The sequence below is a fragment of the Salvelinus alpinus genome, chromosome 29, assembly GCF_045679555.1.
Source record: "Salvelinus alpinus chromosome 29, SLU_Salpinus.1, whole genome shotgun sequence".
NCBI lineage: Eukaryota > Metazoa > Chordata > Actinopteri > Salmoniformes > Salmonidae > Salvelinus > Salvelinus alpinus.
The window spans coordinates 2,192,237-2,218,659 of NC_092114.1; the positions used below are offsets into that span (position 1 = coordinate 2,192,237).

Sequence of the window (26,423 nt, forward strand, 5' to 3'; positions counted from 1 at the left end):
TGACCAGTTTGTACCCTATTCCCTATGTAGTGCACTAGTTCTGACCAGTTTGTACCCTATTCCCTATGTAGTGCACTAGTTCTGACCAGTTTGTACCCTATTCCCTATGTAGTGCACTAGTTCTGACCAGTTTGTACCCTATTCCCTATGTAGTGCACTAGTTCTGACCAGTAGTCGTGAACTGTATAGGGAATAAGGTGCCATTTCAGATGTACCCTTGGAGGAGTGTGGAGACTGAGAAATCTGTCAGTGGAGCCGTCCTCCTCCCTCCCTCCCTCCCTCCCTCCCTCCCTGGGGCCAATGTGACACCTCTGCCTGCCAGCTGAAATCTCAGGTTTTTGATTTAGAACGCCACAGATGCTAGCATCAAGACCATGTCTGAGGCGTATGTTGACGTCCTGTGACTGTGTGAGAGAAGAGACCAACGTCTGTCTGTTCAGATGGTTTCCGATCCGATCCCAGCTGTGGTGTCCAATTATAACTGCTGTGAAGGAGTAACATGACAGATAGCTAGGTTAGGAGCCTGCTAGGCTACTTTAGGAGCCCGCTATGCTAGGAGCCTGCTATGCTAGGTTAGGTTAGGAGCCCGCTAGGCTAGGAGCCCGCTAGGCTAGGAGTCCAAGGAGTTTTGGGGATGTTGTAGATCACTCATCAGAGAGATCATATACAGTTTGTGGACCAGCTCAAATGTGACAACGGAGTGGAGGACATTGCATCTGCAAATGGAGGACAGGGAGGCAGCTGTAGAAGTCAGTCCTACTGTTCACCCTACTGTTCGACTCCAGACGACCAGCTGATGATGATAAGATGTTGTGGGTCACTCAGGGTGGGTTGGGTCTGTTGGAGACACAGACCAGAGGCAGGGAGCCGTGGTCAAACAGTTTGTACGGCAGCGTCCCCTTGGAGGTCCACACGTCCGTCTTGGGGTCGTAACACTCGAAGCAGTCCGAGTCCTCGATGGTGTCGTGCCCGTTCAGGAAGCGCCCCCCCGTCACGTACAGCTTGTTGTTGATGACCGTGGCGCTGTGGTGCATTCGCCTCTCCTTCAGGTTCTCACACTTTACAAACTTGTTGGCTTTGGTGTCGTAGGCGATCATCCGTCTAGTGTACCCTAAAAAATGAAACATTTCCAATACACATGACTCTTATTAATTAAGGCAGCCGGCATCCCGAATAGCAGCCTATTCCCTATATAGTGCACTCCTTTCGACCAGAGCCCAGAGGGAACAGGGAGCCATTGGGGACATAGCCTACCCACAGATTGTTCAGAATCACAACATCAAAGTAAATCAAGTTGAAAGGAGATGACTCCATTGAAGATGAAAAAGAGAGACATGCTATCAACTCATGTGGACTGTAACAGCTGTGGATATTCTACATGATAGACCAGGCAAAACAGATGTGGATATTCTACATGATAGACCAGGTAAACCAGATAAACATGTTGAAAGCAGCAGCCTGTTCACCTCCAATGATGTAGATCTTATCTTCGATGACAGCAGCAGGTGCACAGACGTTCTTCACCGTCCGGGTTTCCAATCTGGACCACAGGTTCCTGGAGATGTGGTACACCTGAGAGACAGAGATACCAGAGAGAGTTTCAGTCAGTCAGTCAATGACAAGGGCCGCCAGAACACGTGTGGTGAGGCCACATCACTTTTGATTTAAGGGCAAAGAGCTGTTTTTTTAGACCAATTTGCCTCATGATTTGTCTCTTTGCGTATCTTGACCAATCAGATTCATGGACATTGCAGGTCTTGTGGGCCGGGCACAAAGCTCAAGGGTCAGTGCTATTGGGATGTCCCTATTCTAAACTCTAACATTAACCCATACCCTTAACCCTTACCTAACCCCTACCCTGACCCTTAAGTTACCAGATCAGGAAAAACTACGGGCCCCATAATTATTTTTCTTCTTCGCCTCACCACTCTCTCCACCTCTGGTCAATGATATCAAAGATTAAGATCCATCAACCATCAGTGTAACAGTATAACTTTAGACCGTCCCATGAGGAGGACGTCCGTTCCACCGCTCTTCTGAACACACGTATTATACACACTGCATATACACACACACACACACACACACACACACACACACACACACACATATGCACACATGTAACAGTATAACTTTAGTCCGTCCCCTCGCCCCGACACGGGCGCGAACCAGGGACATTCTGCACACATCAACAACAGTCACCCACGAAGCGTCGTTACCCATCGCTCCACAAAGGCCACGGCCCTTGCAGAGCAAGGGGAACCACTACTTCAAGGTTTCAGAGCAAGTGACGCAACCGACTGAAAGGCTGCTAGCGCGCACCACCGCTAACTAGCTAGCCATTTCACATCCGTTACATTAGCATACACGCTAAAGGAATTGCTTCCTCCCTTCTTTGTTACAAGTGTTTCTGTTCTGGATGGGTTGGTTGATGGTTACCTGTATCTCCCTGACAGGGTTCTGCATGGCGTCCTCCCCTCCGAACACATAGACCCTCTGGTCGTTGGCGGCGACGGCGGGGTGCAGCACGGCGCTGGGGAGAGGAGCCATGGCCTCCCATTGGTTAAACATACTGTTGTACCTCTCCACGGAGTTGGAGATGTGTTTGTCCACTCCGATCCCCCCCAGGACAAAGATGAAGTGGAGATAGGAGACACTCTGATGGGCGTAGCGGGGCTCCAACATGGGCTCAGCCGTCCTCCACTGGTTACAGACACGGGCGGATTTCAATAAGGCAGCATTACATGGTATCAATAGCAGCTAAGGTTGAAATGTACCATTTTCATAAATACACAATACAAAATAATTATCGATCAACACAATAAAATCTAATTAAAAAATACCTATTTTCTGGACAAACCGTCAGTGCTGTGGCTATGCTAGCCCCTTCATACCTGGTTGGTCTTGAGGGAGAGGGTGTAGACGGTGGCAGATACAGAGCTGTCTCCGGAGGCCATACTGAGGCTGAGCCCCCCCACCACATACAGGATGCTGTGGATACAGACGTAGGAGGCCTTGTAGAGTCGCAGGGGCAGCTTGGCCAGCCACTGCCAGCGCTGAGTCCTCTCGTCATAGAGCAGGGCTTCCCGGGATGTCTGCTCGTTATTCTTGCGCCCGCCGACCACAACGAGCGTCTCTCGGCAGGTGTAGCGGCGCGGTGTGGTCCAGAGGGGCTTCAGCTCACGACCGCACTTGGCACTGACCGAGAGCATGAGGCGACGGACGGACTCTATGATCTCAGTGCAGAGCGTGGAGGACTGCACTAGCGGGTCGTTGGCGATGAACTGGAACAGGTAGGTGGGGTGGATGTAGCGCAGACGCACCTTCCTGAAGAGGTCGTGGATGGCGCCGCGCCGGGAGAACGGGTCGTGGTGGATCCACGCCAGGAGGGTCTCAAACACCTGCGAAATTTGACTTTTAGTACTAATCTCCCATGTTAAAAACGATCTTATATCTCTACTCATCTCTTCTCATCTCATATCACCTGCTCCTCCTCGGCACACAGTCGGTCATCCTCCAGGTAACACATGAGCTCCGGTAAGGAGAGCTCACAGAAGTCCTCGGAGGCAGCTACGTCTGAGAAGCTCCTCACGGCCATCTCCTTAGCCTTCTCCTTCAGACTGTCACAGTGGAGGATCTCTGACAACCTGATCATACTGAGACAGTTGTCTGGGCTCAGCTGCTCCTGAAATATATTATAATTTAACAAAGACCGTGTGTGTGCACATTATTATTATTTAGTATTTTATTTATTTATTTATGCAGGAAAGTCCAATTGAGACAAAAGTCTATTTTGTAAAGGAAGCCTGCTTCACAAACACAATCAGGCGTTAGTGGCACAATCACATCAATCAATACTGCAGTTTCAAAATCAATCAAACAGTCCCAGAGTTAGCAAAAAAGCTGATTTCCATCTGTAGTCACCTGAAGGAAGGTGGAGCAGGCCTCAAACAGCCGCCCATAGTACAGCATAGAGGCTGCCTGCATTAGAGGCAGCACTATGGCCATGCTGATGGTGATGGCTCCTGTATACACATAGTCCACTATGCCACTGAGCACGTCAGGGGAGATGCCCTTCAGATCCACCCGACCCTGGCTGCTCTCCACAAAGTTACTGCAGAACATGGCCCTGAAGAATAGACATGACAAGTTACTGCAGAACATGGCCCTGAAGAATAGACATGACAAGTTACTGCAGAACATGGCCCTGGAGAATAGACATGACAAGTTACTGCAGAACATGGCCCTGGAGAATAGACATGACAAGTTACTGCAGAACATGGCCCTGAGGAATAGACATGACAAGTTACTGCAGAACATGGCCCTGAAGAATAGACATGACAAGTTACTGCAGAACATGGCCCTGGAGAATAGACATGACAAGTTACTGCAGAACATGGCCCTGGAGAATTTGTTAGTAGTGTTCCATATTGTTGTAGTGTTCCAGATTGTTGTAGTGTTCCATATTGTTGTAGTGTTCCATATTGTTGTAGTGTTCCATAATGTTGTAGTGTTCCATATTGTTATAGTAGTGTTCCATATTGTTGTAGTGTTCCATATTGTTGTAGTGTTCCATATTGTTATAGTGTTCCATATTGATGTAGTGTTCCATATTGTTAGTAGTGTTCCATATTGTTGTAGTGTTCCATAATGTTGTAGTGTTCCATATTGTTATAGTAGTGTTCCATATTGTTGTAGTGTTCCATATTGTTATAGTGTTCCATATTGTTGTAGTGTTCCATATTGTTGTAGTGTTCCATATTGTTATAGTTTTCCATAATGTTGTAGTGTTCCATATTGTTGTAGTGTTCCATATTGTTATAGTGTTCCATATTGTTATAGTGTTCCATATTGTTGTAGTGTTCCATATTGTTGTAGTGTTCCATATTGTTGTAGTGTTCCATATTGTTGTAGTGTTCCATATTGTTGTAGTGTTCCATATTGTTATAGTGTTCCATATTGTTGTAGTGTTCCATATTGTTGTAGTGTTCCAGATTGTTGTAGTGTTCCAGATTGTTGTAGTGTTCCATATTGTTGTAGTGTTCCATATTGTTGTAGTGTTCCATATTGTTGTAGTGTTCCATATTGTTGTAGTGTTCCATATTGTTATAGTGTTCCATATTGTTATGTAGTGTTCCATATTGTTGTAGTGTTCCATATTGTTGTAGTGTTCCAGATTGTAGTGTTCCATAATGTTGTAGTGTTCCATATTGTTATGTAGTGTTCCATATTGTTGTAGTGTTCCATATTGTTGTAGTGTTCCATATTGTTGTAGTGTTCCATATTGTTGTAGTGTTCCATATTGTTGTAGTGTTCCATATTGTTGTAGTGTTCCATATTGTTGTAGTGTTCCAGATTGTATGTAGTGTTCCATAATGTTGTAGTGTTCCATATTGTTATGTAGTGTTCCATATTGTTGTAGTGTTCCATAATGTTGTAGTGTTCCATATTGTTGTAGTGTTCCATATTGTTTAGTAGTGTTCCATAATGTTGTAGTGTTCCATATTGTTATGTAGTGTTCCATATTGTTATGTAGTGTTCCATATTGTTATAGTGTTCCATATTGTTGTAGTGTTCCATATTGTTGTAGTGTTCCATATTGTTATGTAGTGTTCCATATTGTTGTAGTGTTCCATATTGTTGTAGTGTTCCATATTGTTGTAGTGTTCCATATTGTTGTAGTGTTCCATATTGTTATAGTGTTCCATATTGTTATAGTGTTCCATATTGTTGTAGTGTTCCATATTGTTGTAGTGTTCCATATTGTAGTAGTGTTCCATATTGTTACAATGTAGTGTTCCATATTGTTGTAGTGTTCCATATTGTTGTAGTGTTCCATATTGTTGTAGTGTTCCAGATTGTTATGTAGTGTTCCAGATTGTTGTAGTGTTCCATATTATAGTAGTGTTCCATATTGTTGTAGTGTTCCATATTGTTGTAGTGTTCCATATTGTTGTAGTGTTCCATATTGTTGTAGTGTTCCAGATTGTTTAGTGTTCCAGATTGAGTAGTGTTCCATATTGTTGTAGTGTTCCATATTGTGTAGTGTTCCATATTGTTATAGTGTTCCATATTGTTGTAGTGTTCCATATTGTTGTAGTGTTCCATATTGTTGTAGTGTTCCATATTGTTGTAGTGTTCCATATTGTTGTAGTGTTCCATATTGTTGTAGTGTTCCATATTGTTGTAGTGTTCCATATTGTTGTAGTGTTCCATATTGTTACAATGTAGTGTTCCATATTGTTGTAGTGTTCCATATTGTTGTAGTGTTCCATATCGTTACAATGTAGTGTTCCATATTGTTACAATGTAGTGTTCCATATTGTTGTAGTGTTCCATATTGTTAGTAGTGTTCCATATTGTAGTAGTGTTCCATATTGTTACAATGTAGTGTTCCATATTGTTGTAGTGTTCCATATTGTTGTAGTGTTCCATATTGTTGTAGTGTTCCATATTGTTGTAGTGTTTCATATTGTTACAATGTAGTGTTCCATATTGTTGTAGTGTTCCATATTGTTGTAGTGTTCCATATCGTTACAATGTAGTGTTCCATATTGTTACAATGTAGTGTTCCATATTGTTGTAGTGTTCCATATTGTTGTAGTGTTCCATATTGTAGTAGTGTTCCATATTGTTACAATGTAGTGTTCCATATTGTTGTAGTGTTCCATATTGTTTTAGTGTTCTAAACTATGAAGTTGTTCATGTTCTTAGCTGTATCCTTTGAAAACAGACACATAAAAGATTCTGAGGATGAGCATGCGCAATATGTACCCATTGTTCCTCTTTAGTGCATTTAACTATTTGTCTCAAGTTAATAGGGCTAGGCGTCCCGCTAGCGGGACAACTTCCGGTAAAACTGGAGGGCGTGCTATTCAAATAAATAATCATAAAAATTATGGATATTAAACATTTAGGTACATATGTGTCTTATATCAGTTGAAAGTTTAAATTCTTGTTAATCTAACTGCACTAACAGCGAACAGCGAAAACATATCATGCGATTGTTTGAGGCCGGCGCCCCACATCAAAATATTTTTCCACCGGCACAGGTTTCATAAATTCACAAATAGCGATTAAATATTCACTTAGTTTTTGAAAATCCAAAGGGTTCCAGCTATAACATGTAGTGTTGTTTTGTTAGATAAAATCCTTCTTTATATCCCAAAAAGTCTGTTTAGTTGGCGCCATCGATTTGAGTAATCCACTCGTTCAACTTGCAGAGAAAGGAATCCGAAAATCTACCCCTAAACTTTGTTTCAACAAGTCAAAATACATTTCTATTTACTCCTCAGACACCCTAAAATGTAATCAAATGATAATATTTTTTACGGAAAGAAGTATGTTCAATAGGAAACCGATTTTAGCAGGTGCGTCCTGTCTTCATGCGCAAACGAATTTCCAAGACTGTGTCCCTGTACTAAAACTGATATTTCTCGTTTTTGAAGTTACAAGCCTGAAACATTGAACACAGACTGCTGACAACCTGTGGAAGCCATAGGAATTGCATCCAGGGAGCAAATTTTCAATATGACCTTATACTTGCCATTCTAAGAGGAATGTCTCTCAAACAAATTCTGGGTGATTATTCTCCTACCATATCTATTGTGTTATATTCCCCTACATTATTTTAATATTTCTACAAACTTCAACGTGCTTTCTATCCAATGGTACCAATTATATGCATATCCTGGCTTCAGGGCCTGAGCAACAGGCAGTTTACTTTGGGCACGTCATTCAGGCGGAAATTGAGGGGGGAAAAGTGGCCTAGCCCTAAGTTAATTAAAGGCTTGGGTGGCAAGTTGATACAATTCCAAGTCTGGGAGGTTAAAACCACCCTCAGACTAAGGAAGATATACAACTTTCCTTTATATTCTGAGTTCTATTTGCCCATATAAAGTCTATTATGGCAGAGTCTACTTTTTTAACTTCTTATGGCTGGGGGCAGTATTGAGTAGCTTGGATGAATAAGTAAACTGCCTGCTACTCAGTCCCAGAAGCTAGAATATGCATATTATTAGTAGATGTGGATAGAAAACACTCTGAAGTTTCTAAAACTGTTTGAATGATGTCTGTGAGTAAAACAGAACTCATATGTCAGGCAAAAACCTGAGAAAAAATCCAACCAGGAAGTGGAAAATCTGAGGTTTGTAGGTTTGTCTATCCAATATAAAGTGTATTTGGGGTCATATTGCACTTCCTAAGGCTTCCACTAGAAGTCAACAGTCTTTAGAACCTTGTTTGATGCTTCTACTGTGAAGGAGGGAAGGAGAGCTCTTTGAGTCAGGTGTCTGGCATGAGCTTGCCATGCGCGCTCCAGTGAGAGCGACCTGCGTTCCATCGCATTTCTGAAGACAAAGGAATTCTCTGGTTGAAACATTATTAAAGATGTACAGTGGGGAGAACAAGTATTTGATACACCGCCGATTTTGCAGGTTTTCCTACTTACAAAGCATGTAGAGGTCTGTCATTTTTATCATAGGTACACTTCAACTGTGAGAGAGAATCTAAAACAAAAATCCAGAAAATCACATTGGATAATTTTTAAGTATTTAATTTGCATTTTATTGCATGACATAAGTATTTGATACATCAGAAAAGCAGAACTTAATATTTGGTACAGAAACCTTTGTTTGCAATTACAGAGTTCATACGTTTCCTGTAGTTCTTGACCAGGTTTGCACACACTGCAGCAGGGATTTTGGCCCACTCCTCCATACAGACCTTCTCCAGATCCTTCAGGTTTCGGGGCTGTCGCTGGGCAATACGGACTTTCAGCTCCCTCCAAAGATTTTCTATTGGGTTCAGGTCTGGAGACTGTCTAGGCCACTCCAGGACCTTGAAATGCTTCTTACGGAGCCACTCCTTAGTTGCCCTGGCTGTGTGTTTCGGGTCGTTGTCATGCTGGAAGACCCAGCCACGACCCATCTTCAATGCTCTTACTGAGGGAAGGAGGTTGTTGGCCAAGATCTCGCGATACATGGCCAAATCCATCCTTCCCTCAATACAGTGCAGTCGTCCTGTCCCCTTTGCAGAAAAGCATCCCCAAAGAATGATGTTTCCACCTCCATGCTTCACGGTTGGGATGGTGTTCTTGGGGTTGTACTCATCCTTCTTCTTCCTCCAAACACGGCGAGTGGAGTTTAGACCAAAAAGCTCTATTTTTGTCTCATCAGACCACATGACCTTCTCCCATTCCTCCTCTGGATCATCCAGATGGTCATTGGCAAACTTCAGACGGGCCTGGACATGCACTGGCTTGAGCAGGGGGACCTTGCGTGCACTGCAGGATTTTAATCCATGACGGCGTGGTGTGTTACTAATGGTTTTCTTTGAGATTGTGGTCCCAGCTCTCTTCAGGTCATTGACCAGGTCCTGCCGTGTAGTTCTGGGCTGATCCCTCACCTTCTTCATGATCATTGATGCCCCACGAGGTGAGATCTTGCATGGAGCCCCAGACCGAGGGTGATTGACCGTCATCTTGAACGTCTTCCATTTTCTAATAATTGCGCCAACAGTTGTTGCCTTCTCACCAAGCTGTTTTTCTATTGTCCTGTAGCCCATCCCAGCCTTGTGCAGGTCTACAATTTTATCCCTGATGTCCTTACACAGCTCTCTGGTCTTGGCCATTGTGGAGAGGTTGGAGTCTGTTTGATTGAGTGTGTGGACAGGTGTCTTTTATACAGGTAACGAGTTCAAACAGGTGGAGTTAATACAGGTAATGAGTGGAGAACAGGTTTTTCTCAAAGAAAAACTAACAGGTCTGTGAGAGCCGGAATTCTTACTGGTTGGTAGGTGATCAAATACTTATGTCATGCAATAAAATGCAAATTAATTACTTAAAAATCATACAATGTGATTTTCTGGATTTTTGTTTTAGATTCCGTCTCTCACAGTTGAAGTGTACCTATGATAAAAAGTACAGACCTCTACATGCTTTGTAAGTAGGAAAACCTGCAAAATTGACAGTGTATCAAATACTTGTTCTCCCCACTGTATGTTAAAAACATCCTAAAGATTGATTCTATACATCGTTTGACATGTTTCTGCAAACTGTAATAGAATTTTTTGACTTTTCGTCTGACCTGTGCGTCATCATTTTGGATTTTGTAACTAAACGCACAAACAAAAAGGAGGTATTTGGGCATAAATTATGAACGTTATCGTCCAAAACAAACATTTATTGTGGAACTGGGATTCCTGGGAGTGCATTCTGATGAAGATCATCAAAAATAAGGGAATATTTATAATACTATTTCTGACTAATGCTAACCATGTGTATGTGACCAATAACATCTGCTAACCATGTGTATGTGACCAATAACATCTGCTAACCATGTGTATGTGACCAATAACATCTGCTAAGCATGTGTATGTGACCAATAACATCTGCTAACCATGTGACCAATAACATCTGCTAACCATGTGTATGTGACCAATAACATCTGCTAACCATGTGACCAATAACATCTGCTAACCATGTGTATGTGACCAATAACATCTGCTAACCCTGTGTATGTGACCAATAACATCTGCTAACCATGTGTATGTGACCAATAACATCTGCTAACCATGTGTATGTGACCACTAACATCTGCTAACCATGTGTATGTGACCAATAACATCTGCTAACCATGTGTATGTGACCAATAACATCTGCTAACCATGTGTATGTGACCAGTAACATCTGCTAACCACGTGTATGTAACCAGTAACATCTGCTAACCATGTGTATGTGACCAGTAACATCTGCTAACCATGTGTATGTGACCAATAACATCTGCTAACCATGTGTATGTGACCAACAACATCTGCTAACCATGTGTATGTGACCAGTAACATCTGCTAACCATGTTTATGTGACCAACAACATCTGCTAACCATGTGTATGTGACCAGTAACATCTGCTAACCACGTGTATGTGACCAATAACATCTGCTAACCATGTGTATGTGACCAATAACATCTGCTAACCATGTGTATGTGACCAACAACATCTGCTAACCATGTGTATGTGACCAGTAACATCTGCTAACCATGTTTATGTGACCAATAACATCTGCTAACCATGTGTATGTGACCAATAACATCTGCTAACCATGTGTATGTGACCAATAACATCTGCTAACCATGTGTATGTGACCAATAACATCTGCTAACCATGTGTATGTGACCAATAACATATGCTAACCACGTGTATGTGACCAATAACATCTGCTAACCATGTGTATGTGACCAACAACATCTGATAACCATGTGTACGTGACCAATAACATCTGCTAACCATGTGTATGTGACCAATAACATCTGCTAACCATGTGTATGTGACCAATAACATCTGCTAACCATGTGTATGTGACCAATAACATCTGCTAACCACGTGTATGTGACCAATAACATCTGCTAACCATGTGTATGTGACCAACAACATCTGCTAACCATGTGTATGTGACCAATAACATCTGCTAACCATGTGTATGTGACCACTAACATCTGCTAACCATGTGTATGTGACCAATAACATCTGCTAACCATGTGTATGTGACCAATAACATCTGCTAACCATGTGTATGTGACCAACAACATCTGCTAACCATGTGTATGTGACCAATAACATCTGCTAACCATGTGTATGTGACCATTAACATCTGCTAACCATGTGACCAATAACATCTGCTAACCATGTGACCAATAACATCTGCTAACCATGTGACCAATAACATCTGCTAACCATGTGTATGTGACCAATAACATCTGCTAACCATGTGTATGTGACCAATAACATCTGCTAACCATGTGACCAATAACATCTGCTAACCATGTGACCAATAACATCTGCTAACCATGTGTATGTGACCAATAACATCTGCTAACCATGTGTATGTGACCAGTAACATCTGCTAACCATGTGTATGTGACCAATACAATTCGATTTATTTTGATTTGAACAAAAGGTGGCAGCAGAGCCTCTCCAACCCAACTCCTCTTTAAATATTCAACGTCTAATTTTTTTTTATGTAACAAAAAACCCACATTTAGTTGACAATCTCTTTAGTTTGCTGGAGCCCATGCACAAACCATGTAGTTAGTTAGACTTCTTTTATTTAAAAAAAAAATTGTATTTGGATCAAAGTTAACCTTGTCTGTTCCGTCTATCACTGAAGAACCTAATCAAACATTTTAACAGATGAGGGCAGCGGACATCCCATTGAATGGTAGGATCATAGTATACATACGTAGTTATTGTATACATCACATATATAGAGCATGTGGATTGAGCAGACGTTTTAACAGAGAACAAGGTAATTATGTCTTCACTGTTTTAGGGCTTTTAAGCTCCAACTCGTCTCCTAATGTACCAAAAGCCTGTGGATTATGTATATACACACACATGACAATACATCACATATATAGAGCCTGTGGATTATGTATATACACACACATGACAATACATCACGTATATAGAGCCTGTGGATTATGTATATACACACACATGACAATACATCACATATATAGAGCCTGTGGATTATGTATATACACACACATGACAATACATCACATATATAGAGCTTGTGGATTATGTATACACACACACATGACAATACATTGGAGAAAGACCGCCACTTACAGTGCTTTAGAGAAAGTATTCACACCCCAATTTACACATTTTGTTGTGCTACAGCCTGGATTTAAAATGGATTCAATTGTCACTGGCCTACACACAATACCCCAACAGGCCTACACACAATACCCCAACACGCCTACACACAATACACCAACAGGCCTACACACAATACCCCAACACGCCTACACACAATACCTCAACAGGCCTACACACAATACCTCAACAGGCCTACACACAATACACCAACAGGCCTACACACAATACCCCATAATGTTAAAGTGGAATTATGTTTTTAGAAAGGTTTACAAATGAATTAAAAATGAAAAGCTGAAATGTCTTGAGTCAATAAGTATTTGTTATGGCAAGGAGCCTAAATAAGTTCAGGAGTAAAATGGGCTTAACCAAGTCACATAATAAGTTGCATGGAATCACTCTGTCTGCAGTAATAGTATTTAACATGATGTTTGAATGACGAGCTCATCTCTACCCCACACATACAATTATCTGTAAGGTCTCTCAGTCGAGCAGTGAATTACAAGGGTACCTACTGGTATACAGGTTAAAACACATACAATTATCTGGTCGGTTCCTCAATAGAGAATTACATTTCGACCACAAACACCAGGGAGGTTTTCCAAATGCCTCACAGAGAAGGGCTCCTATTGGTAGATGGATTAAATCAAAATAAAAAAGCAGACATTGAATATCCCTTTGAGCATGTTGAAGATATTAATTACACTTTGGAAGGTATATCAATACACCCAGTCACTACAAAGATACAGGTGTCCTTCCTAACTCAGTTGCCGGAGAGGAAGGAAACCGCTCAGGGATTTCACCATGAGGCCAATAGTGACTTTAATACAGTTACAGAGTTTAATAGCTGTGATAGGAGAAAACTGAGGATGGATCAACAACATTGTAGTTACTCCACAACACTAACCTAAATGACAGAGTGAAAAGAAGGAAGCCTGTACAGAATACAAAATATTCCAAAACATTAATCCTGTTTGCAAATAAGGCACTAAAGTAAATCTGCAAAAAATGTAGCTAAGAAATTAACTTTTTGTCCTGAATACAAAGCGTTATGTTTAGGGCAAATCCAACACATCACTGATTACCACTCTTCATATTTTCAAGTATGATGGTGGCTGCAACATGTTATGGGTATGCTTGCAATCGTTTAGGACTAGGGAGTTGTTTAGGATAAAAAATACACGGAATAGAGCACAGACAAAATTTGGAGGAAAACCTGGTTCAGTTTGCTTTCCAACAGACACTGGGAGACAAATTCCCCTTTCAGCAAGACAATAACCTAAAACACAATGCCAAATCTACACTGGAGTTGCTAACCAAGATGACATTGAATGTTCCTGAGTGGCCTAGTTACAGTTGAGTTGAATCAGCTTGAAAATATATGGCAAGACAGGAAAATGGCTGTCTAGCAATGATCAACAACCAACTTGACAAACATTGAAGACTCTACCCAGAAAGCTCTACCCAGAATGTCTCACAGCTGTAATCACTGCCAAAGGTGATTCTGACATATATTGCCTTAGGAGCATGAATACTTATGTAAATGAGATATTAGTGTATAAAAATAAAAAAAACAATAGCAAAAAATTCTAAAAACATGTTTTCACTTTGCCGTTATGGGGTATTGTGTGTAGATGGGTGGGACAAAAAATCGATTTAATCCATTTTAAAGTCAGGCTGTAACAACAAAATGTGGAATATGTTAATGGGTGGAAATACTTTCAAAAGGCCTGGTAAGTATTGTGGTCAGTTTGTAGTACCTTGTGAATTAAATAATACTATACAGTGCATTCTGAAAGTATTCAGACCCCTTCACCTTTTCCACATTTTGTTACATTACATCCTTACTCTAAAATTGATTAAATTCTAGATTTTTTTTTCTCATCAATCTACACACAATACCCCATAATGACAAAGCGAAAACAGGTTTTTAGAAATACCTTATTTACATAAGTATTCAGACCCTTTGCTATGAGAAATTGAGCTCAGGTGCATCCTGTTTCCATTGATCATGCTTGAGATGTTTCTACAACTTGATTGGAGTCCACCTGTGGTAAATTCAATTGATTGGACGTGATTTGGAAAGGCACACACCTGTCTATATAAAGGTCCCACAGTTGACGGTACATGTCAGAGCAAAAACCAAGCCATGAGGTCGAAGGAATTGTCCGTAGAGCTCTAAGACAGAATTGTGTCGAGACACAGATCTGGTGAAGGGTACCCAAAAATGTCTGTAACATTGAAGGTCCCCAAGAACACAGTGGTCTCCATCATTCTTAAATGGAAAAAGTTTGGAACCACTAAGACTCTTCCTAGAGCTGGCTGTCCGACCAATCTGAGCAATCAGGGGAGAATGGCCTTGGTCAGGGAGGTGACCAAGAACCCGGTGGTCACTATGACAGAGCTACAGAGTTCCTTTGTGGAGATGGGAGAACCTTCCAGAATGACAACCATCTCTGCAGCATTCCATGGTAGAGTGGCCATAGACATTCCTCAGTAAAAGGCACATGACAGCCCGCTTGGAGTTTGCCAAAAGGCACCTCAAGACTCTCACAAACCTGGCACCATCCCTAAGGCGAAGCATGGTGGTAGCAGCATCATGCTGTGGGGATGTTTTTCAGGGGCAGGGACTGGAAGACTAGTCAGGATCGAAGCAAAGATGAACAGAGCAAAGTACAGAGAGATCCTTGATGAAAACCTGCTCCAGAGCACTCCGGACCTCAGACTGGGGCGAAGGGTCACCTTCCAACAGGACAACAACCCTAAGCACACAGCCAAGACAATGCAGGAGTGGCTTTGGGACATTTCTCTGAATGTCCTTGAGAGGCCCAGCCAGAGCCCGGACTTGAACCCGATCGAACATCTCTGGAGAGACCTGAAAATAGATGTGCAGCGACACTCCCCATCCAACCTGGCAGAGCTTGAGAGGATCTGCAGAGAAGAACGGGAGAAACTCCCAAATCCCCAAATACAGATGTGCCAAGCTTGTAGTGTCATACCCAAGAAGTTCAAGGCTGTAATTGCTGCCAAAGGTGCTTCAACAAAGTACTGAGTAAAGGGTCTGAATACTTTTATTTATTTTTACCTTTATTTAACTAGGCAAGTCAGTGAAGAACAAATTCATATTTACAATGACGGCCTACCAGGGAACTGCCTTGTTCAGGGGCAGAACGACAGATTTTTACCTTGTCATCTCAGGGATTCTGAGTAAATAATACATAAGTAGGATAATTTATTTTATAAATGTCCTATAATTTCTAAAAAAAATGGTTTTGCTTTGTTATTACAAGGTATTGTGTGTAGATTGATGAGGAAATAAGACTAGTTAATCAATTTTGGAATAAGGCTGTAACGTAACAAAATGTGGGAAAACTCAAGGGGGTCTGAATCCTTTCAGAATGTCCCAATCCATCACATAGAACACATCTCCACTCTCACCAATAACCACCATTGAATTTTAGCTATGATGGCAAACAAAGAATAATAATGACTCGACATCCTCTCTTAATCTGTCCAGTTTTACTCCCCCCTTTACCGAAACCCAAGCCAAGCTTGCCCCAACCTCCCATCCTTTACCCCATCCAAGCCAAGCTTGTCCCACCCTCCCCCCTTTACCCCACGCAAGCCAAGCTTGTCCCAACCCCCCACCCAAGCCAAGCTTGTCTCACCCTCCCCCCTTTACCCCACCCAAGCCAAGCTTGTCCCACCCTCCCCCCTTTACCCCACCCAAGCCAAGCTTGTCCCAACCCCCCACCCAAGCCAAGCTTGTCCCACCCTCCCCCCTTTACCCCATCCAAGCCAAGCTTGCCCCAACCTCCCCCCTTTACCCCACCCAAGCCAAGCTTGTCCCACCCTCCCCCCTTTACCCCACCCAAGCCAAGCTTGCCCCAACCTCCCATCCTTTACCCCACCCAAGCCAAGCTTGTCCCAACCTCCCCTCTTTACACCACCAAAGCCAAGCTTGTCCCAACCCCCCACCCAAGCCAAGCTTGTCCCAACCTCCCATCTTTACCCCACCCAAGCCAAGCTTGTCCCACCCTCCCACCCAAGCCAAGCTTGTCCCACCCTCCCCCCTTTACCCCACCAAAGCCAAGTTTGTCCCAACCTCTTATCTTTTCACACCCTCCCTTCCTCTTAGATATACTTACACCCATCAATCCATCAAGTAACTCATCCATTCTCCTTCATTCACACACAACATATAACCTATGCCTCCACACACCCATTCTCTCCCGCCCTCCTACACATATTCACCATCCCTCACAATCCCATTCATAAGCACACACACACGTGCCCCACAGACAGACAGTTCTGTAGTCGTGTTGTGCTTGGTGAGTTCTGTAGTCGTGTTGTGTTTGGTGAGTTCTGTAGTCGTGTTGTGCTAGGTGAGGTTCTGTAGTCGTGTTGTGCTTGGTGAGGTTCTGTAGTCGTGTTGTGCTAGGTGAGTTCTGTAGTCGTGTTGTGCTAGGTGAGTTCTGTAGTCGTGTTGTGTTTGGTGAGGTTCTGTAGTCGTGTTGTGCTAGGTGAGGTTCTGTAGTCGTGTTGTGTTTGGTGAGGTTCTGTAGTCGTGTTGTGCTAGGTGAGTTCTGTAGTCGTGTTGTGCTAGGTGAGTTCTGTAGTCATGTTGTGTTTGGTGAGTTCTGTAGTCGTGTTGTGCTTGGTGAGGTTCTGTAGTCGTGTTGTGCTAGGTGAGGTTCTGTAGTCGTGTTGTGCTAGGTGAGTTCTGTAGTCGTGTTGTGCTAGGTGAGTTCTGTAGTCGTGTTGTGCTAGGTGAGTTCTGTAGTTGTGTTGTGTTTGGTGAGTTCTGTAGTCGTGTTGTAATAGGTGAGGTTCTGTAGTCGTGTTGTGCTAGGTGTGTTCTGTAGTCGTGTTGTGTTTGGTGAGTTCTGTAGTCGTGTTGTGCTTGGTGAGTTCTGTAGTCGTGTTGTGCTAGGTGAGTTCTGTAGTCGTGTTGTGTTTGGTGAGTTCTGTAGACGTGTTGTGCTAGGTGAGTTCTGTAGTCGTGTTGTGTTTGGTGAGTTCTGTAGTCGTGTTGTGCTTGGTGAGTTCTGTAGTCGTGTTGTGCTAGTTGAGGTTCTGTAGTCGTGTTGTGCTTGGTGAGTTCTGTAGTCGTGTTGTGCTTGGTGAGGTTCTGTAGTCGTCTTGTGCTTGGTGAGTTCTGTAGTCGTGTTGTGCTTGGTGAGGTTCTGTAGTCGTGTTGTGTTTGGTGAGTTCTGTAGTCGTGTTATGCTAGGTGAGTTCTGTAGTCGTGTTGTGCTTGGTGAGGTTCTGTAGTCGTGTTGTGCTTGGTGAGTTCTGTAGTCGTGTTGTGCTAGGTGAGGTTCTGTAGTCGTGTTGTGCTAGGTGAGTTCTGTAGTCGTGTTGTGTTTGGTGAGGTTCTGTAGTCGTGTTGTGCTAGGTGAGGTTCTGTAGTCGTGTTGTGCTAGGTGAGTTCTGTAGTCGTGTTGTGCTTGGTGAGTTCTGTAGTTGTGTTGTGCTAGGTGAGTTCTGTAGTCGTGTTGTGTTTGGTGAGGTTCTGTAGTCGTGTTGTGCTAGGTGAGTTCTGTAGTCGTGTTGTGCTAGGTGAGGTTCTGTAGTCGTGTTGTGCTAGGTGTGTTCTGTAGTCGTGGTGTGCTAGGTGAGTTCTGTAGTCGTGTTGTGTTTGGTGAGTTCTGTAGTCGTGTTGTGTTTGGTGAGTTCTGTAGTCGTGTTGTGCTAGGTGAGGTTCTGTAGTCGTGTTGTGTTTTGGTGAGTTCTGTAGTCGTGTTGTGCTAGGTGAGTTCTGTAGTCGTGTTGTGCTAGGTGAGTTCTGTAGTCGTGTTGTGCTAGGTGAGTTCTGCAGTTGTGTTGTGTTTGGTGAGTTCTGTAGTCGTGTTGTGCTAGTTGAGTTCTGTAGTCGTGTTGTGCTAGGTGAGTTCTGTAATCGTGTTGTGCTAGGTGAGTTCTGTAGTCGTGTTGTGCTAGGTGAGTTCTGTAGTCGTGTTGTGTTTGGTGAGGTTCTGTAGTCGTGTTGTGCTAGGTGAGTTCTGTAGTCGTGTTGTGTTTGGTGAGGTTCTGTAGTCGTGTTGTGCTTGGTGAGGTTCTGTAGTCGTGTTGTGCTTGGTGAGGTTCTGTAGTCGTGTTGTGCTTGGTGAGTTCTGTAGTCGTGTTGTGCTAGGTGAGTTCTGTAGTCGTGTTGTGTTTGGTGAGTTCTGTAGTCGTGTTGTGTTTGGTGAGTTCTGTAGTCGTGTTGTGTTTGGTGAGTTCTGTAGTCGTGTTGTGTTTGGTGAGTTCTGTAGTCGTGTTGTGTTTGGTGAGTTCTGTAGTCGTGTTGTGTTTGGTGAGTTCTGTAGTCGTGTTGTGCTAGGTGAGGTTCTGTAGTCGTGTTGTGCTTGGTGAGGTTCTGTAGTCGTGTTGTGCTAGGTGAGTTCTGTAGTCGTGTTGTGCTAGGTGAGTTCTGTAGTCGTGTTGTGCTAGGTGAGGTTCTGTAGTCGTGTTGTGCTTGGTGAGTTCTGTAGTCGTGTTGTGTTTGGTGAGTTCTGTAGTCGTGTTGTGCTTGGTGAGTTCTGTAGTCGTGTTGTGCTAGGTGAGTTCTGTAGTCGTGTTGTGCTAGGTGAGTTCTGTAGTCATGTTGTGCTTGGTGAGTTCTGTAGTTGTGTTGTGCTAGGTGAGTTCTGTAGTCGTGTTGTGCTAGGTGAGTTCTGTAGTCGTGTTGTGCTTGGTGAGTTCTGTAGTCGTGTTGTGCTAGGTGAGTTCTGTAGTCGTGTTGTGTTTGGTGAGGTTCTGTAGTCGTGTTGTGCTAGGTGAGTTATGTAGTCGTGTTGTGCTAGGTGAGTTCTGTAGTCGTGTTGTGCTAGGTGAGTTCTGTAGTCGTGTTGTGCTAGGTAAGGTTCTGTAGTCGTGTTGTGTTTGGTGAGTTCTGTAGTCGTGTTGTGCTAGGTGAGTTCTGTAGTCGTGTTGTGTTTGGTGAGGTTCTGTAGTCGTGTTGTGCTAGGTGAGTTCTGTAGTCGTGTTGTGCTTGGTGAGTTCTGTAGTCGTGTTGTGTTTGGTGAGTTCTGTAGTCGTGTTGTGTTTGGTGAGTTCTGTAGTCGTATTGTGCTTGGTGAGTTCTGTAGTCGTGTTGTGCTAGGTGAGGTTCTGTAGTCGTGTTGTGTTTGGTGAGTTCTGTAGTCGTATTGTGCTTGGTGAGTTCTGTAGTCGTGTTGTGCTAGGTGAGGTTCTGTAGTCGTGTTGTGCTTGGTGAGGTTCTGTAGTCGTGTTGTGCTAGGTGAGGTTCTGTAGTCGTGTTGTGCTAGGTGAGTTCTGTAGTCGTGTTGTGCTAGGTGAGTTCTGTAGTCGTTTTGTGCTAGGTGAGTTCTGTAGTCGTGTTGTGCTAGGTGAGTTCTGTAGTCGTGTTGTGCTTGGTGAGTTCTGTAGTCGTGTTATGCTAGGTGAGTTCTGTAGTCGTGTTGTGCTAGGTGAGGTTCTCTAGTCGTGTTGTGTTTGGTGAGTTCTGTAGTCGTGTTGTGTTTGGTGAGTTCTGTAGTCGTGTTGTGTTTGGTGAGTTCTGTAGTCGTGTTGTGCTAGGTGAGTTCTGTAGTCGTGTTGTGTTTGGTGAGGTTCTGTAGTCGTGTTGTGCTAGGTGAGTTCTGTAGTCGTGTTGTGCTTGGTGAGGTTCTGTAGTCGTGTTGTGCTAGGTGAGTTCTGTAGTCGTGTTGTGCTTGGTGAGTTCTGTAGTCGTGTTGTGCTTGGTGAGTTCTGTAGTTGTGTTGTGCTAGTTGAGGTTCTGTAGTCGTGTTGTGCTTGGTGAGGTTCTGTAGTCGTGTTGTGCTTGGTGAGTTCTGTAGTCGTGTTGTGCTATGTGAGGTTCTGTAGTCGTGTTGTGCTTGGTGAGGTTCTGTAGTCGTGTTGTGCTTGGTGAGTTCTGTAGTCGTGTTGTGCTAGTTGAGGTTCTGTAGTCGTGTTGTGCTAGTTGAGGTTCTGTAGTCGTGTTGTGCTTGGTGAGTTCTGTAGTCGTGTTGTGTTTGGTGAGTTCTGTAGTCGTGTTGTGCTTGGTGAGTTCTGTAGTCGTGTTGTGCTAGGTGAGTTCTGTAGTCGTGTTGTGCTAGGTGAGTTCTGTAGTCGTGTTGTGTTTGGTGAGTTCTGTAGTCGTGTTGTGTTTGGTGAGTTCTGTAGTCGTGTTGTGCTAGGTGAGTTCTGTAGTCGTGTTCTGTTTGGTGAGTTCTGTAGTCGTGTTGTGCTAGGTGAGGTTCTGTAGTCGTGTTGTGCTTGGTGAGGTTCTGTAGTCGTGTTGTGCTAGGTGAGTTCTGTAGTCGTGTTGTGCTAGGTGAGTTCTGTAGTCGTGTTGTGCTAGGTGAGGTTCTGTAGTCGTGTTGTGCTTGGTGAGTTCTGTAGTCGTGTTGTGTTTGGTGAGTTCTGTAGTCGTGTTGTGCTTGGTGAGTTCTGTAGTCGTGTTGTGCTAGGTGAGTTCTGTAGTCGTGTTGTGCTAGGTGAGTTCTGTAGTCGTGTTGTGCTTGATGAGTTCTGTAGTCGTGTTGTGCTAGGTGAGTTCTGTAGTTGTGTTGTGTTTGGTGAGGTTCTGTAGTCGTGTTGTGCTAGGTGAGTTATGTAGTCGTGTTGTGCTAGGTGAGTTCTGTAGTCGTGTTGTGCTAGGTGAGTTCTGTAGTCGTGTTGTGCTAGGTGAGGTTCTGTAGTCGTGTTGTGTTTGGTGAGTTCTGTAGTCGTGTTGTGCTAGGTGAGTTCTGTAGTCGTGTTGTGTTTGGTGAGGTTCTGTAGTCGTGTTGTGCTAGGTGAGTTCTGTAGTCGTGTTGTGCTTGGTGAGGTTCTGTAGTCGTGTTGTGCTAGGTGAGTTCTGTAGTCGTGTTGTGCTTGGTGAGTTCTGTAGTCGTGTTGTGCTAGGTGAGGTTCTGTAGTCGTGTTGTGCTTGGTGAGGTTCTGTAGTCGTGTTGTGCTTGGTGAGTTCTGTAGTCGTGTTGTGCTAGGTGAGGTTCTGTAGTCGTGTTGTGCTAGGTGAGTTCTGTAGTCGTGTTGTGCTTGGTGAGTTCTGTAGTCGTGTTGTGCTAGTTGAGGTTCTGTAGTCGTGTTGTGCTTGGTGAGGTTCTGTAGTCGTGTTGTGCTTGGTGAGTTCTGTAGTCGTGTTGTGCTAGGTGAGGTTCTGTAGTCGTGTTGTGCTAGGTGAGGTTCTGTAGTCGTGTTGTGCTAGGTGAGTTCTGTAGTCGTGTTGTGCTAGGTGAGTTCTGTAGTCGTGTTGTGCTAGGTGAGTTCTGTAGTCGTATTGTGCTAGGTGAGTTCTGTAGTCGTGTTGTGCTAGGTGAGTTCTGTAGTCGTGTTGTGTTTGGTGAGGTTCTGTAGTCGTGTCGTGCTAGGTGAGGTTCTGTAGTCGTGTTGTGCTAGGTGAGGTTCTGTAGTCGTGTTGTGTTTGGTGAGTTCTGTAGTCGTGTTGTGTTTGGTGAGTTCTGTAGTCGTGTTGTGTTTGGTGAGGTTCTGTAGTCGTGTTGTGTTTGGTGAGGTTCTGTAGTCGTGTTGTGCAAGGTGAGTTCTGTAGTCGTGTTGTGCTTGGTGAGGTTCTGTAGTCGTGTTGTGCTTGGTGAGTTCTGTAGTCGTGTTGTGCTAGGTGAGGTTCTGTAGTCGTGTTGTGCTAGGTGAGTTCTGTAGTCGTGTTGTGCTAGGTGAGGTTCTGTAGTCGTGTTGTGTTTGGTGAGTTCTGTAGTCGTATTGTGCTAGGTGAGTTCTGTAGTCGTGTTGTGCTAGGTGAGTTCTGTAGTCGTGTTGTGTTTGGTGAGGTTCTGTAGTCGTGTCGTGCTAGGTGAGGTTCTGTAGTTGTGTTGTGCTAGGTGAGGTTCTGTAGTCGTGTTGTGTTTGGTGAGTTCTGTAGTCGTGTTGTGTTTGGTGAGTTCTGTAGTCGTGTTGTGTTTGGTGAGGTTCTGTAGTCGTGTTGTGTTTGGTGAGGTTCTGTAGTCGTGTTGTGCTAGGTGAGTTCTGTAGTCGTGTTGTGTTTGGTGAGTTCTGTAGTCGTGTTGTGCTAGGTGAGTTCTGTAGTCGTGTTGTGCTTGGTGAGTTCTGTAGTCGTGTTGTGCTTGGTGAGTTCTGTAGTCGTGTTGTGTTTGGTGAGTTCTGTAGTCGTGTTGTGTTTGGTGAGTTCTGTAGTCGTGTTGTGCTAGGTGAGTTCTGTAGTCGTGTTGTGTTTGGTGAGTTCTGTAGTCGTGTTGTGCTAGGTGAGTTCTGTAGTCGTGTTAGGTGAGTTTCTGTAGTCGGGTTGTCTTCTACTCTCTGTATAATGAATCAATGAGTTTGTACTGTATTGTAGCTGACCTGAAGTATAGGCTGGAGGACACCAGTACGTTCCTATGGCAGGGGATCTCTGTGTTTTCTGAACAGAGCAGCACGTCAGTTAGGATCCTCTCCTGTCTCAGGCTGTTCAGCTGGGATAGCAGGAGGGAAGACAGCTCTGGGTCTCTAAACGGGAACACCTCAAGGGTCTTCAGGGACGCACAGAGAGCCATTCTGTTAAAGGGAGAGAGGGAGGGAGAATAACTGTATTGAATGGTTTTATGAGCATTTTACCAGTTTTGGGGTCAATTTTTGTTCAATATAAATATGAGAATGACACAAATATACATTTTCACAAAGTCTGCTGCCTCAGTTTGTGCATATACTCCAGAATGTTATGAAGAGTGATCAGATGATTTGCAATTAATTGGACAAGGCTGGAGATCACTCTGTCATGCTGATTGAGTTCGAATAACAGACTGGAAGATTCAAAAGGAGGGTGGTGCGTGGAATCATTGTTCTTCCTCTGTCAACCGTGGTTACCTGCAAGGAAACACGTGCCGTCATCATTGCTTTGCACAAAAAGGGCTTCACAGGCAAGGATATTGCTGCCAGTAAGATTGCACCTAAATCAACCATTTATCGGTTCATCAAAAACTTCAAGGAGAGCGGTTCAATTGTTGTGAAGGAGGCTTCTCCTAAAGTTGATTCAGCTGTGGGGATCGGGGCACCACCAGTACAGAGCTTGCTCAGGAATGGCAGCAGGCAGGTGTTAGTGCATCTGCACGCACAGTGAGGCGAAGACTTTTGGAGGATGGCCTGGTGTCAAGAAGGGCAGCAAAGAAGCCACTTCTCGCCAGGAAAAACATCAGGGACAGACTGATATTCTGCAAAAGGTACAGGGATTGGACTGCTGAGGACTGGGGTCAAGTCATTTTCTCTGATGAATCCCCTTTCCGATTGTTTGGGGCATCCGGAAAAAAGCTTGTCCGGAGAAGACAAGGTGAGCGCTACCATCAGTCCTGTATCATGCCAAAGGTAAAGCATCCTGAGACCATTCATGTGTGGGGTTGCTTCTCAGCCAAGGGAGTGGGCTCACTCACAATTTTGCCTAAGAACACAGCCATGAATAAAGAATGGTACCAACACATCCTCCGAGAGCAACTTCTCCCAACCACCGAGGAACAGTTTGGTGACGAACGATGCCTTTTCCAGCATGATGGAGCACCTTGCCATAAGGCAAAAGTGATAACTAAGTGGCTCGGGGAACAAAACATCGATATTTTGGGTCCATGGCCAGGAAACTCCCCAGACCTTAATCCCATTGAGAACTTGTGGTCAATCCTCAAGAGGCAGTTGGACAAACAAAAACCCACAAATTCTGACAAACTCCAAGCGTTGCCATCAGTCAGGATGTGGCCCAGAAGTTAATTGACAGCATTCCAGGGCGGATTTATGAGAGGAGGAGAGGATGTGAAAGACAGAGGATTGCAGAGGTCTTGAAAAAGAAGTGGCAACACTGCAAATATTGACTCTTTGCATCAACTTCATGTAATTGTCAATAAAAGCCTTTGACACTTATGAAATGCTTGTAATTATACTTCAGTATTCTATAGTAACATCTGACAAAAATATCTAAAGACACTGAAGCAGCAAACATTGTGAAAATTAATATTTGTGTCATTCTCAAAACTTTTGGCCACGACTGTACACACAATACGCTAAAGTTAATACGTTTTTAGAAAATGTTGGCACATTTATTGAAAATGAAATACAGAAATATCTTATTTACTGTCAGTATTCAAACCCCCGAGTCAATACTTTGTAGAAGCACCTTTGGCAGCGATTACAGCTGTGAGTCTTTCTGGGTAAGTCTCTAAGAGCTGTGAGTCTTTCTGGGTAAGTCTCTAAGAGCTGTGAGTCTTTCTGGGTAAGTCTCTAAGAGCTTTCCACACCTGGATTGTACAATATTTGCACATTACTATTTGTTTAATTCTTCAAGCTCTGTCAAGTTGGTTGTTGATCATTGCTAGACAGCCATTTTCAAGTTTTGCCATAGATTTTCAAGCAGATTTAAGTCAACTGTAACCACTCAGGAACATTCACTGTCTTCTTGGTAAGCAACTCCAGTGTTATTTTACCTTGTGTTTTAGGTTATTGTCCTGCTGAAAGGTACATTTGTCTCCCAGTGTCTGTTGGAAAGCAGACTGAACCAGGTTATCCTCTAGGAATTTGCCTGTGCTTATCTCTATTCAGTTTATTTTTATCCTAAACAACTCCCTAGTCCTTGTCGATGACAAGCATATCCATAACATGAAGCAGCCATCACCATGCTTGAAAATATGAAGAGTGGTAATCGGTGATGTGTTGGATTTGCCCCAAACACAATGCTTTGTATTCAGGACATAAAGTACATTTCTTTGCTTTATATTTTGCAGTTCTACTTTAGTGCCTTAATGCATGTTCAGGAAAAAATGTATTCTATACATGCTTCCTTCTTTTCACTCTGTCATTTAGGTTAGTGTTGTGGAGTAACTACAATGTTGTTGATCCATCCTCAGTTTTCTCCTATCACAGCTATTAAACTCTGTAACTGTTTTGAAGTCACCATCGGCCTCATGGGGAAATCCCTGAGCGGTTTCCTTCCTCTCCGGTAATTGAGTTAAGGACGCCTGTATCTTTGTAGTGACTGGGTGTATTGATACACCAACCAAAGTGTAAGTAATAACTTCACCATGCTCAAGGGGATATTCAATGTTTGCTTCTTATTTAATTTTTACCCAGAATAAATACATTGGAAAACCTCCCTGGTCATTATGGTTGAATCGCTGTGTTTGGAGGAAGAAGAAGGATGAGTACAACCCCAAGAACACCATCCCAACCGTGAAGCATGGAGGTGGAAACATCATTCTTTGGGGATGATTTTCTGCAAAGGGGACAGGACGAGTGCACCGTATTGAGGGGAGGATGGATGGGGCCATGTATCGCGAGATCTTGGCCAACAATCTCCTTCCCTCAGTAAGAGCATTGAAGATGGGTCGTGGCTGGGTCTTCCATCATGACAACGACCCGAAACACACAGCCAGGGCAACTAAGGAGTGGCTTCATAAGAAGCATCTCAAGGTCCTGGAGTGGCCTAGCCAGTCTCCAGACCTGAACCCAATAGAAAATCTTTGGAGGGAGCTGAAAGTCCCTATTGCCCAGCGACAGCCCCGAAACCTGAAGGATCTGGAGAAGGTCTGTATGGAGTGGGCCAAAATCCCTGCTGCAGTGTGTGCAAACCTGGTCAAGAACTACAGGAAACGTATGATCTCTGTAATTGCAAACAAAGGTTTCTGTACCAAATATTAAGTTCTGCTTTTCTAATGTATCAAATACTTATGTCTTGCAATAAAATGCTAATTAATTACTTAAAAATCATACAATGTGATTTTCTGGATTTTTGTTTTAGATTCCGTCTCTCACAGTTGAAGTGTACCTATGATAAAAATTACAGACCTCTACATGCTTTGTAAGTAGGAAAACCTGCAAAATCGGCAGTGTATCAAATACTTGTTCT

The 26,423-nt window shown here is 43.5% G+C and overlaps 1 protein-coding gene across 1 annotated transcript in view; it reads right to left on the reverse strand.

The window, feature by feature from the left end:
- Positions 1-298: 298 nt before the first annotated feature.
- klhl38a (kelch-like family member 38a) overlaps positions 299-26,423 on the reverse strand; it is a 69,776-nt gene continuing 43,651 nt past the window's right edge. The window contains exons 2-8 of the mRNA XM_071374327.1: positions 22,907-23,098; positions 3,925-4,129; positions 3,485-3,685; positions 2,895-3,401; positions 2,440-2,703; positions 1,467-1,572; positions 299-1,111 (exon numbers count right to left, since the gene is read on the reverse strand). Of these exons, the coding sequence (XP_071230428.1) occupies positions 822-1,111; positions 1,467-1,572; positions 2,440-2,703; positions 2,895-3,401; positions 3,485-3,685; positions 3,925-4,129; positions 22,907-23,097 (1,764 nt within the window). The 5' untranslated portion in view covers position 23,098 and the 3' untranslated portion in view covers positions 299-821. The remainder of the gene's footprint in view (positions 1,112-1,466; positions 1,573-2,439; positions 2,704-2,894; positions 3,402-3,484; positions 3,686-3,924; positions 4,130-22,906; positions 23,099-26,423) is intronic.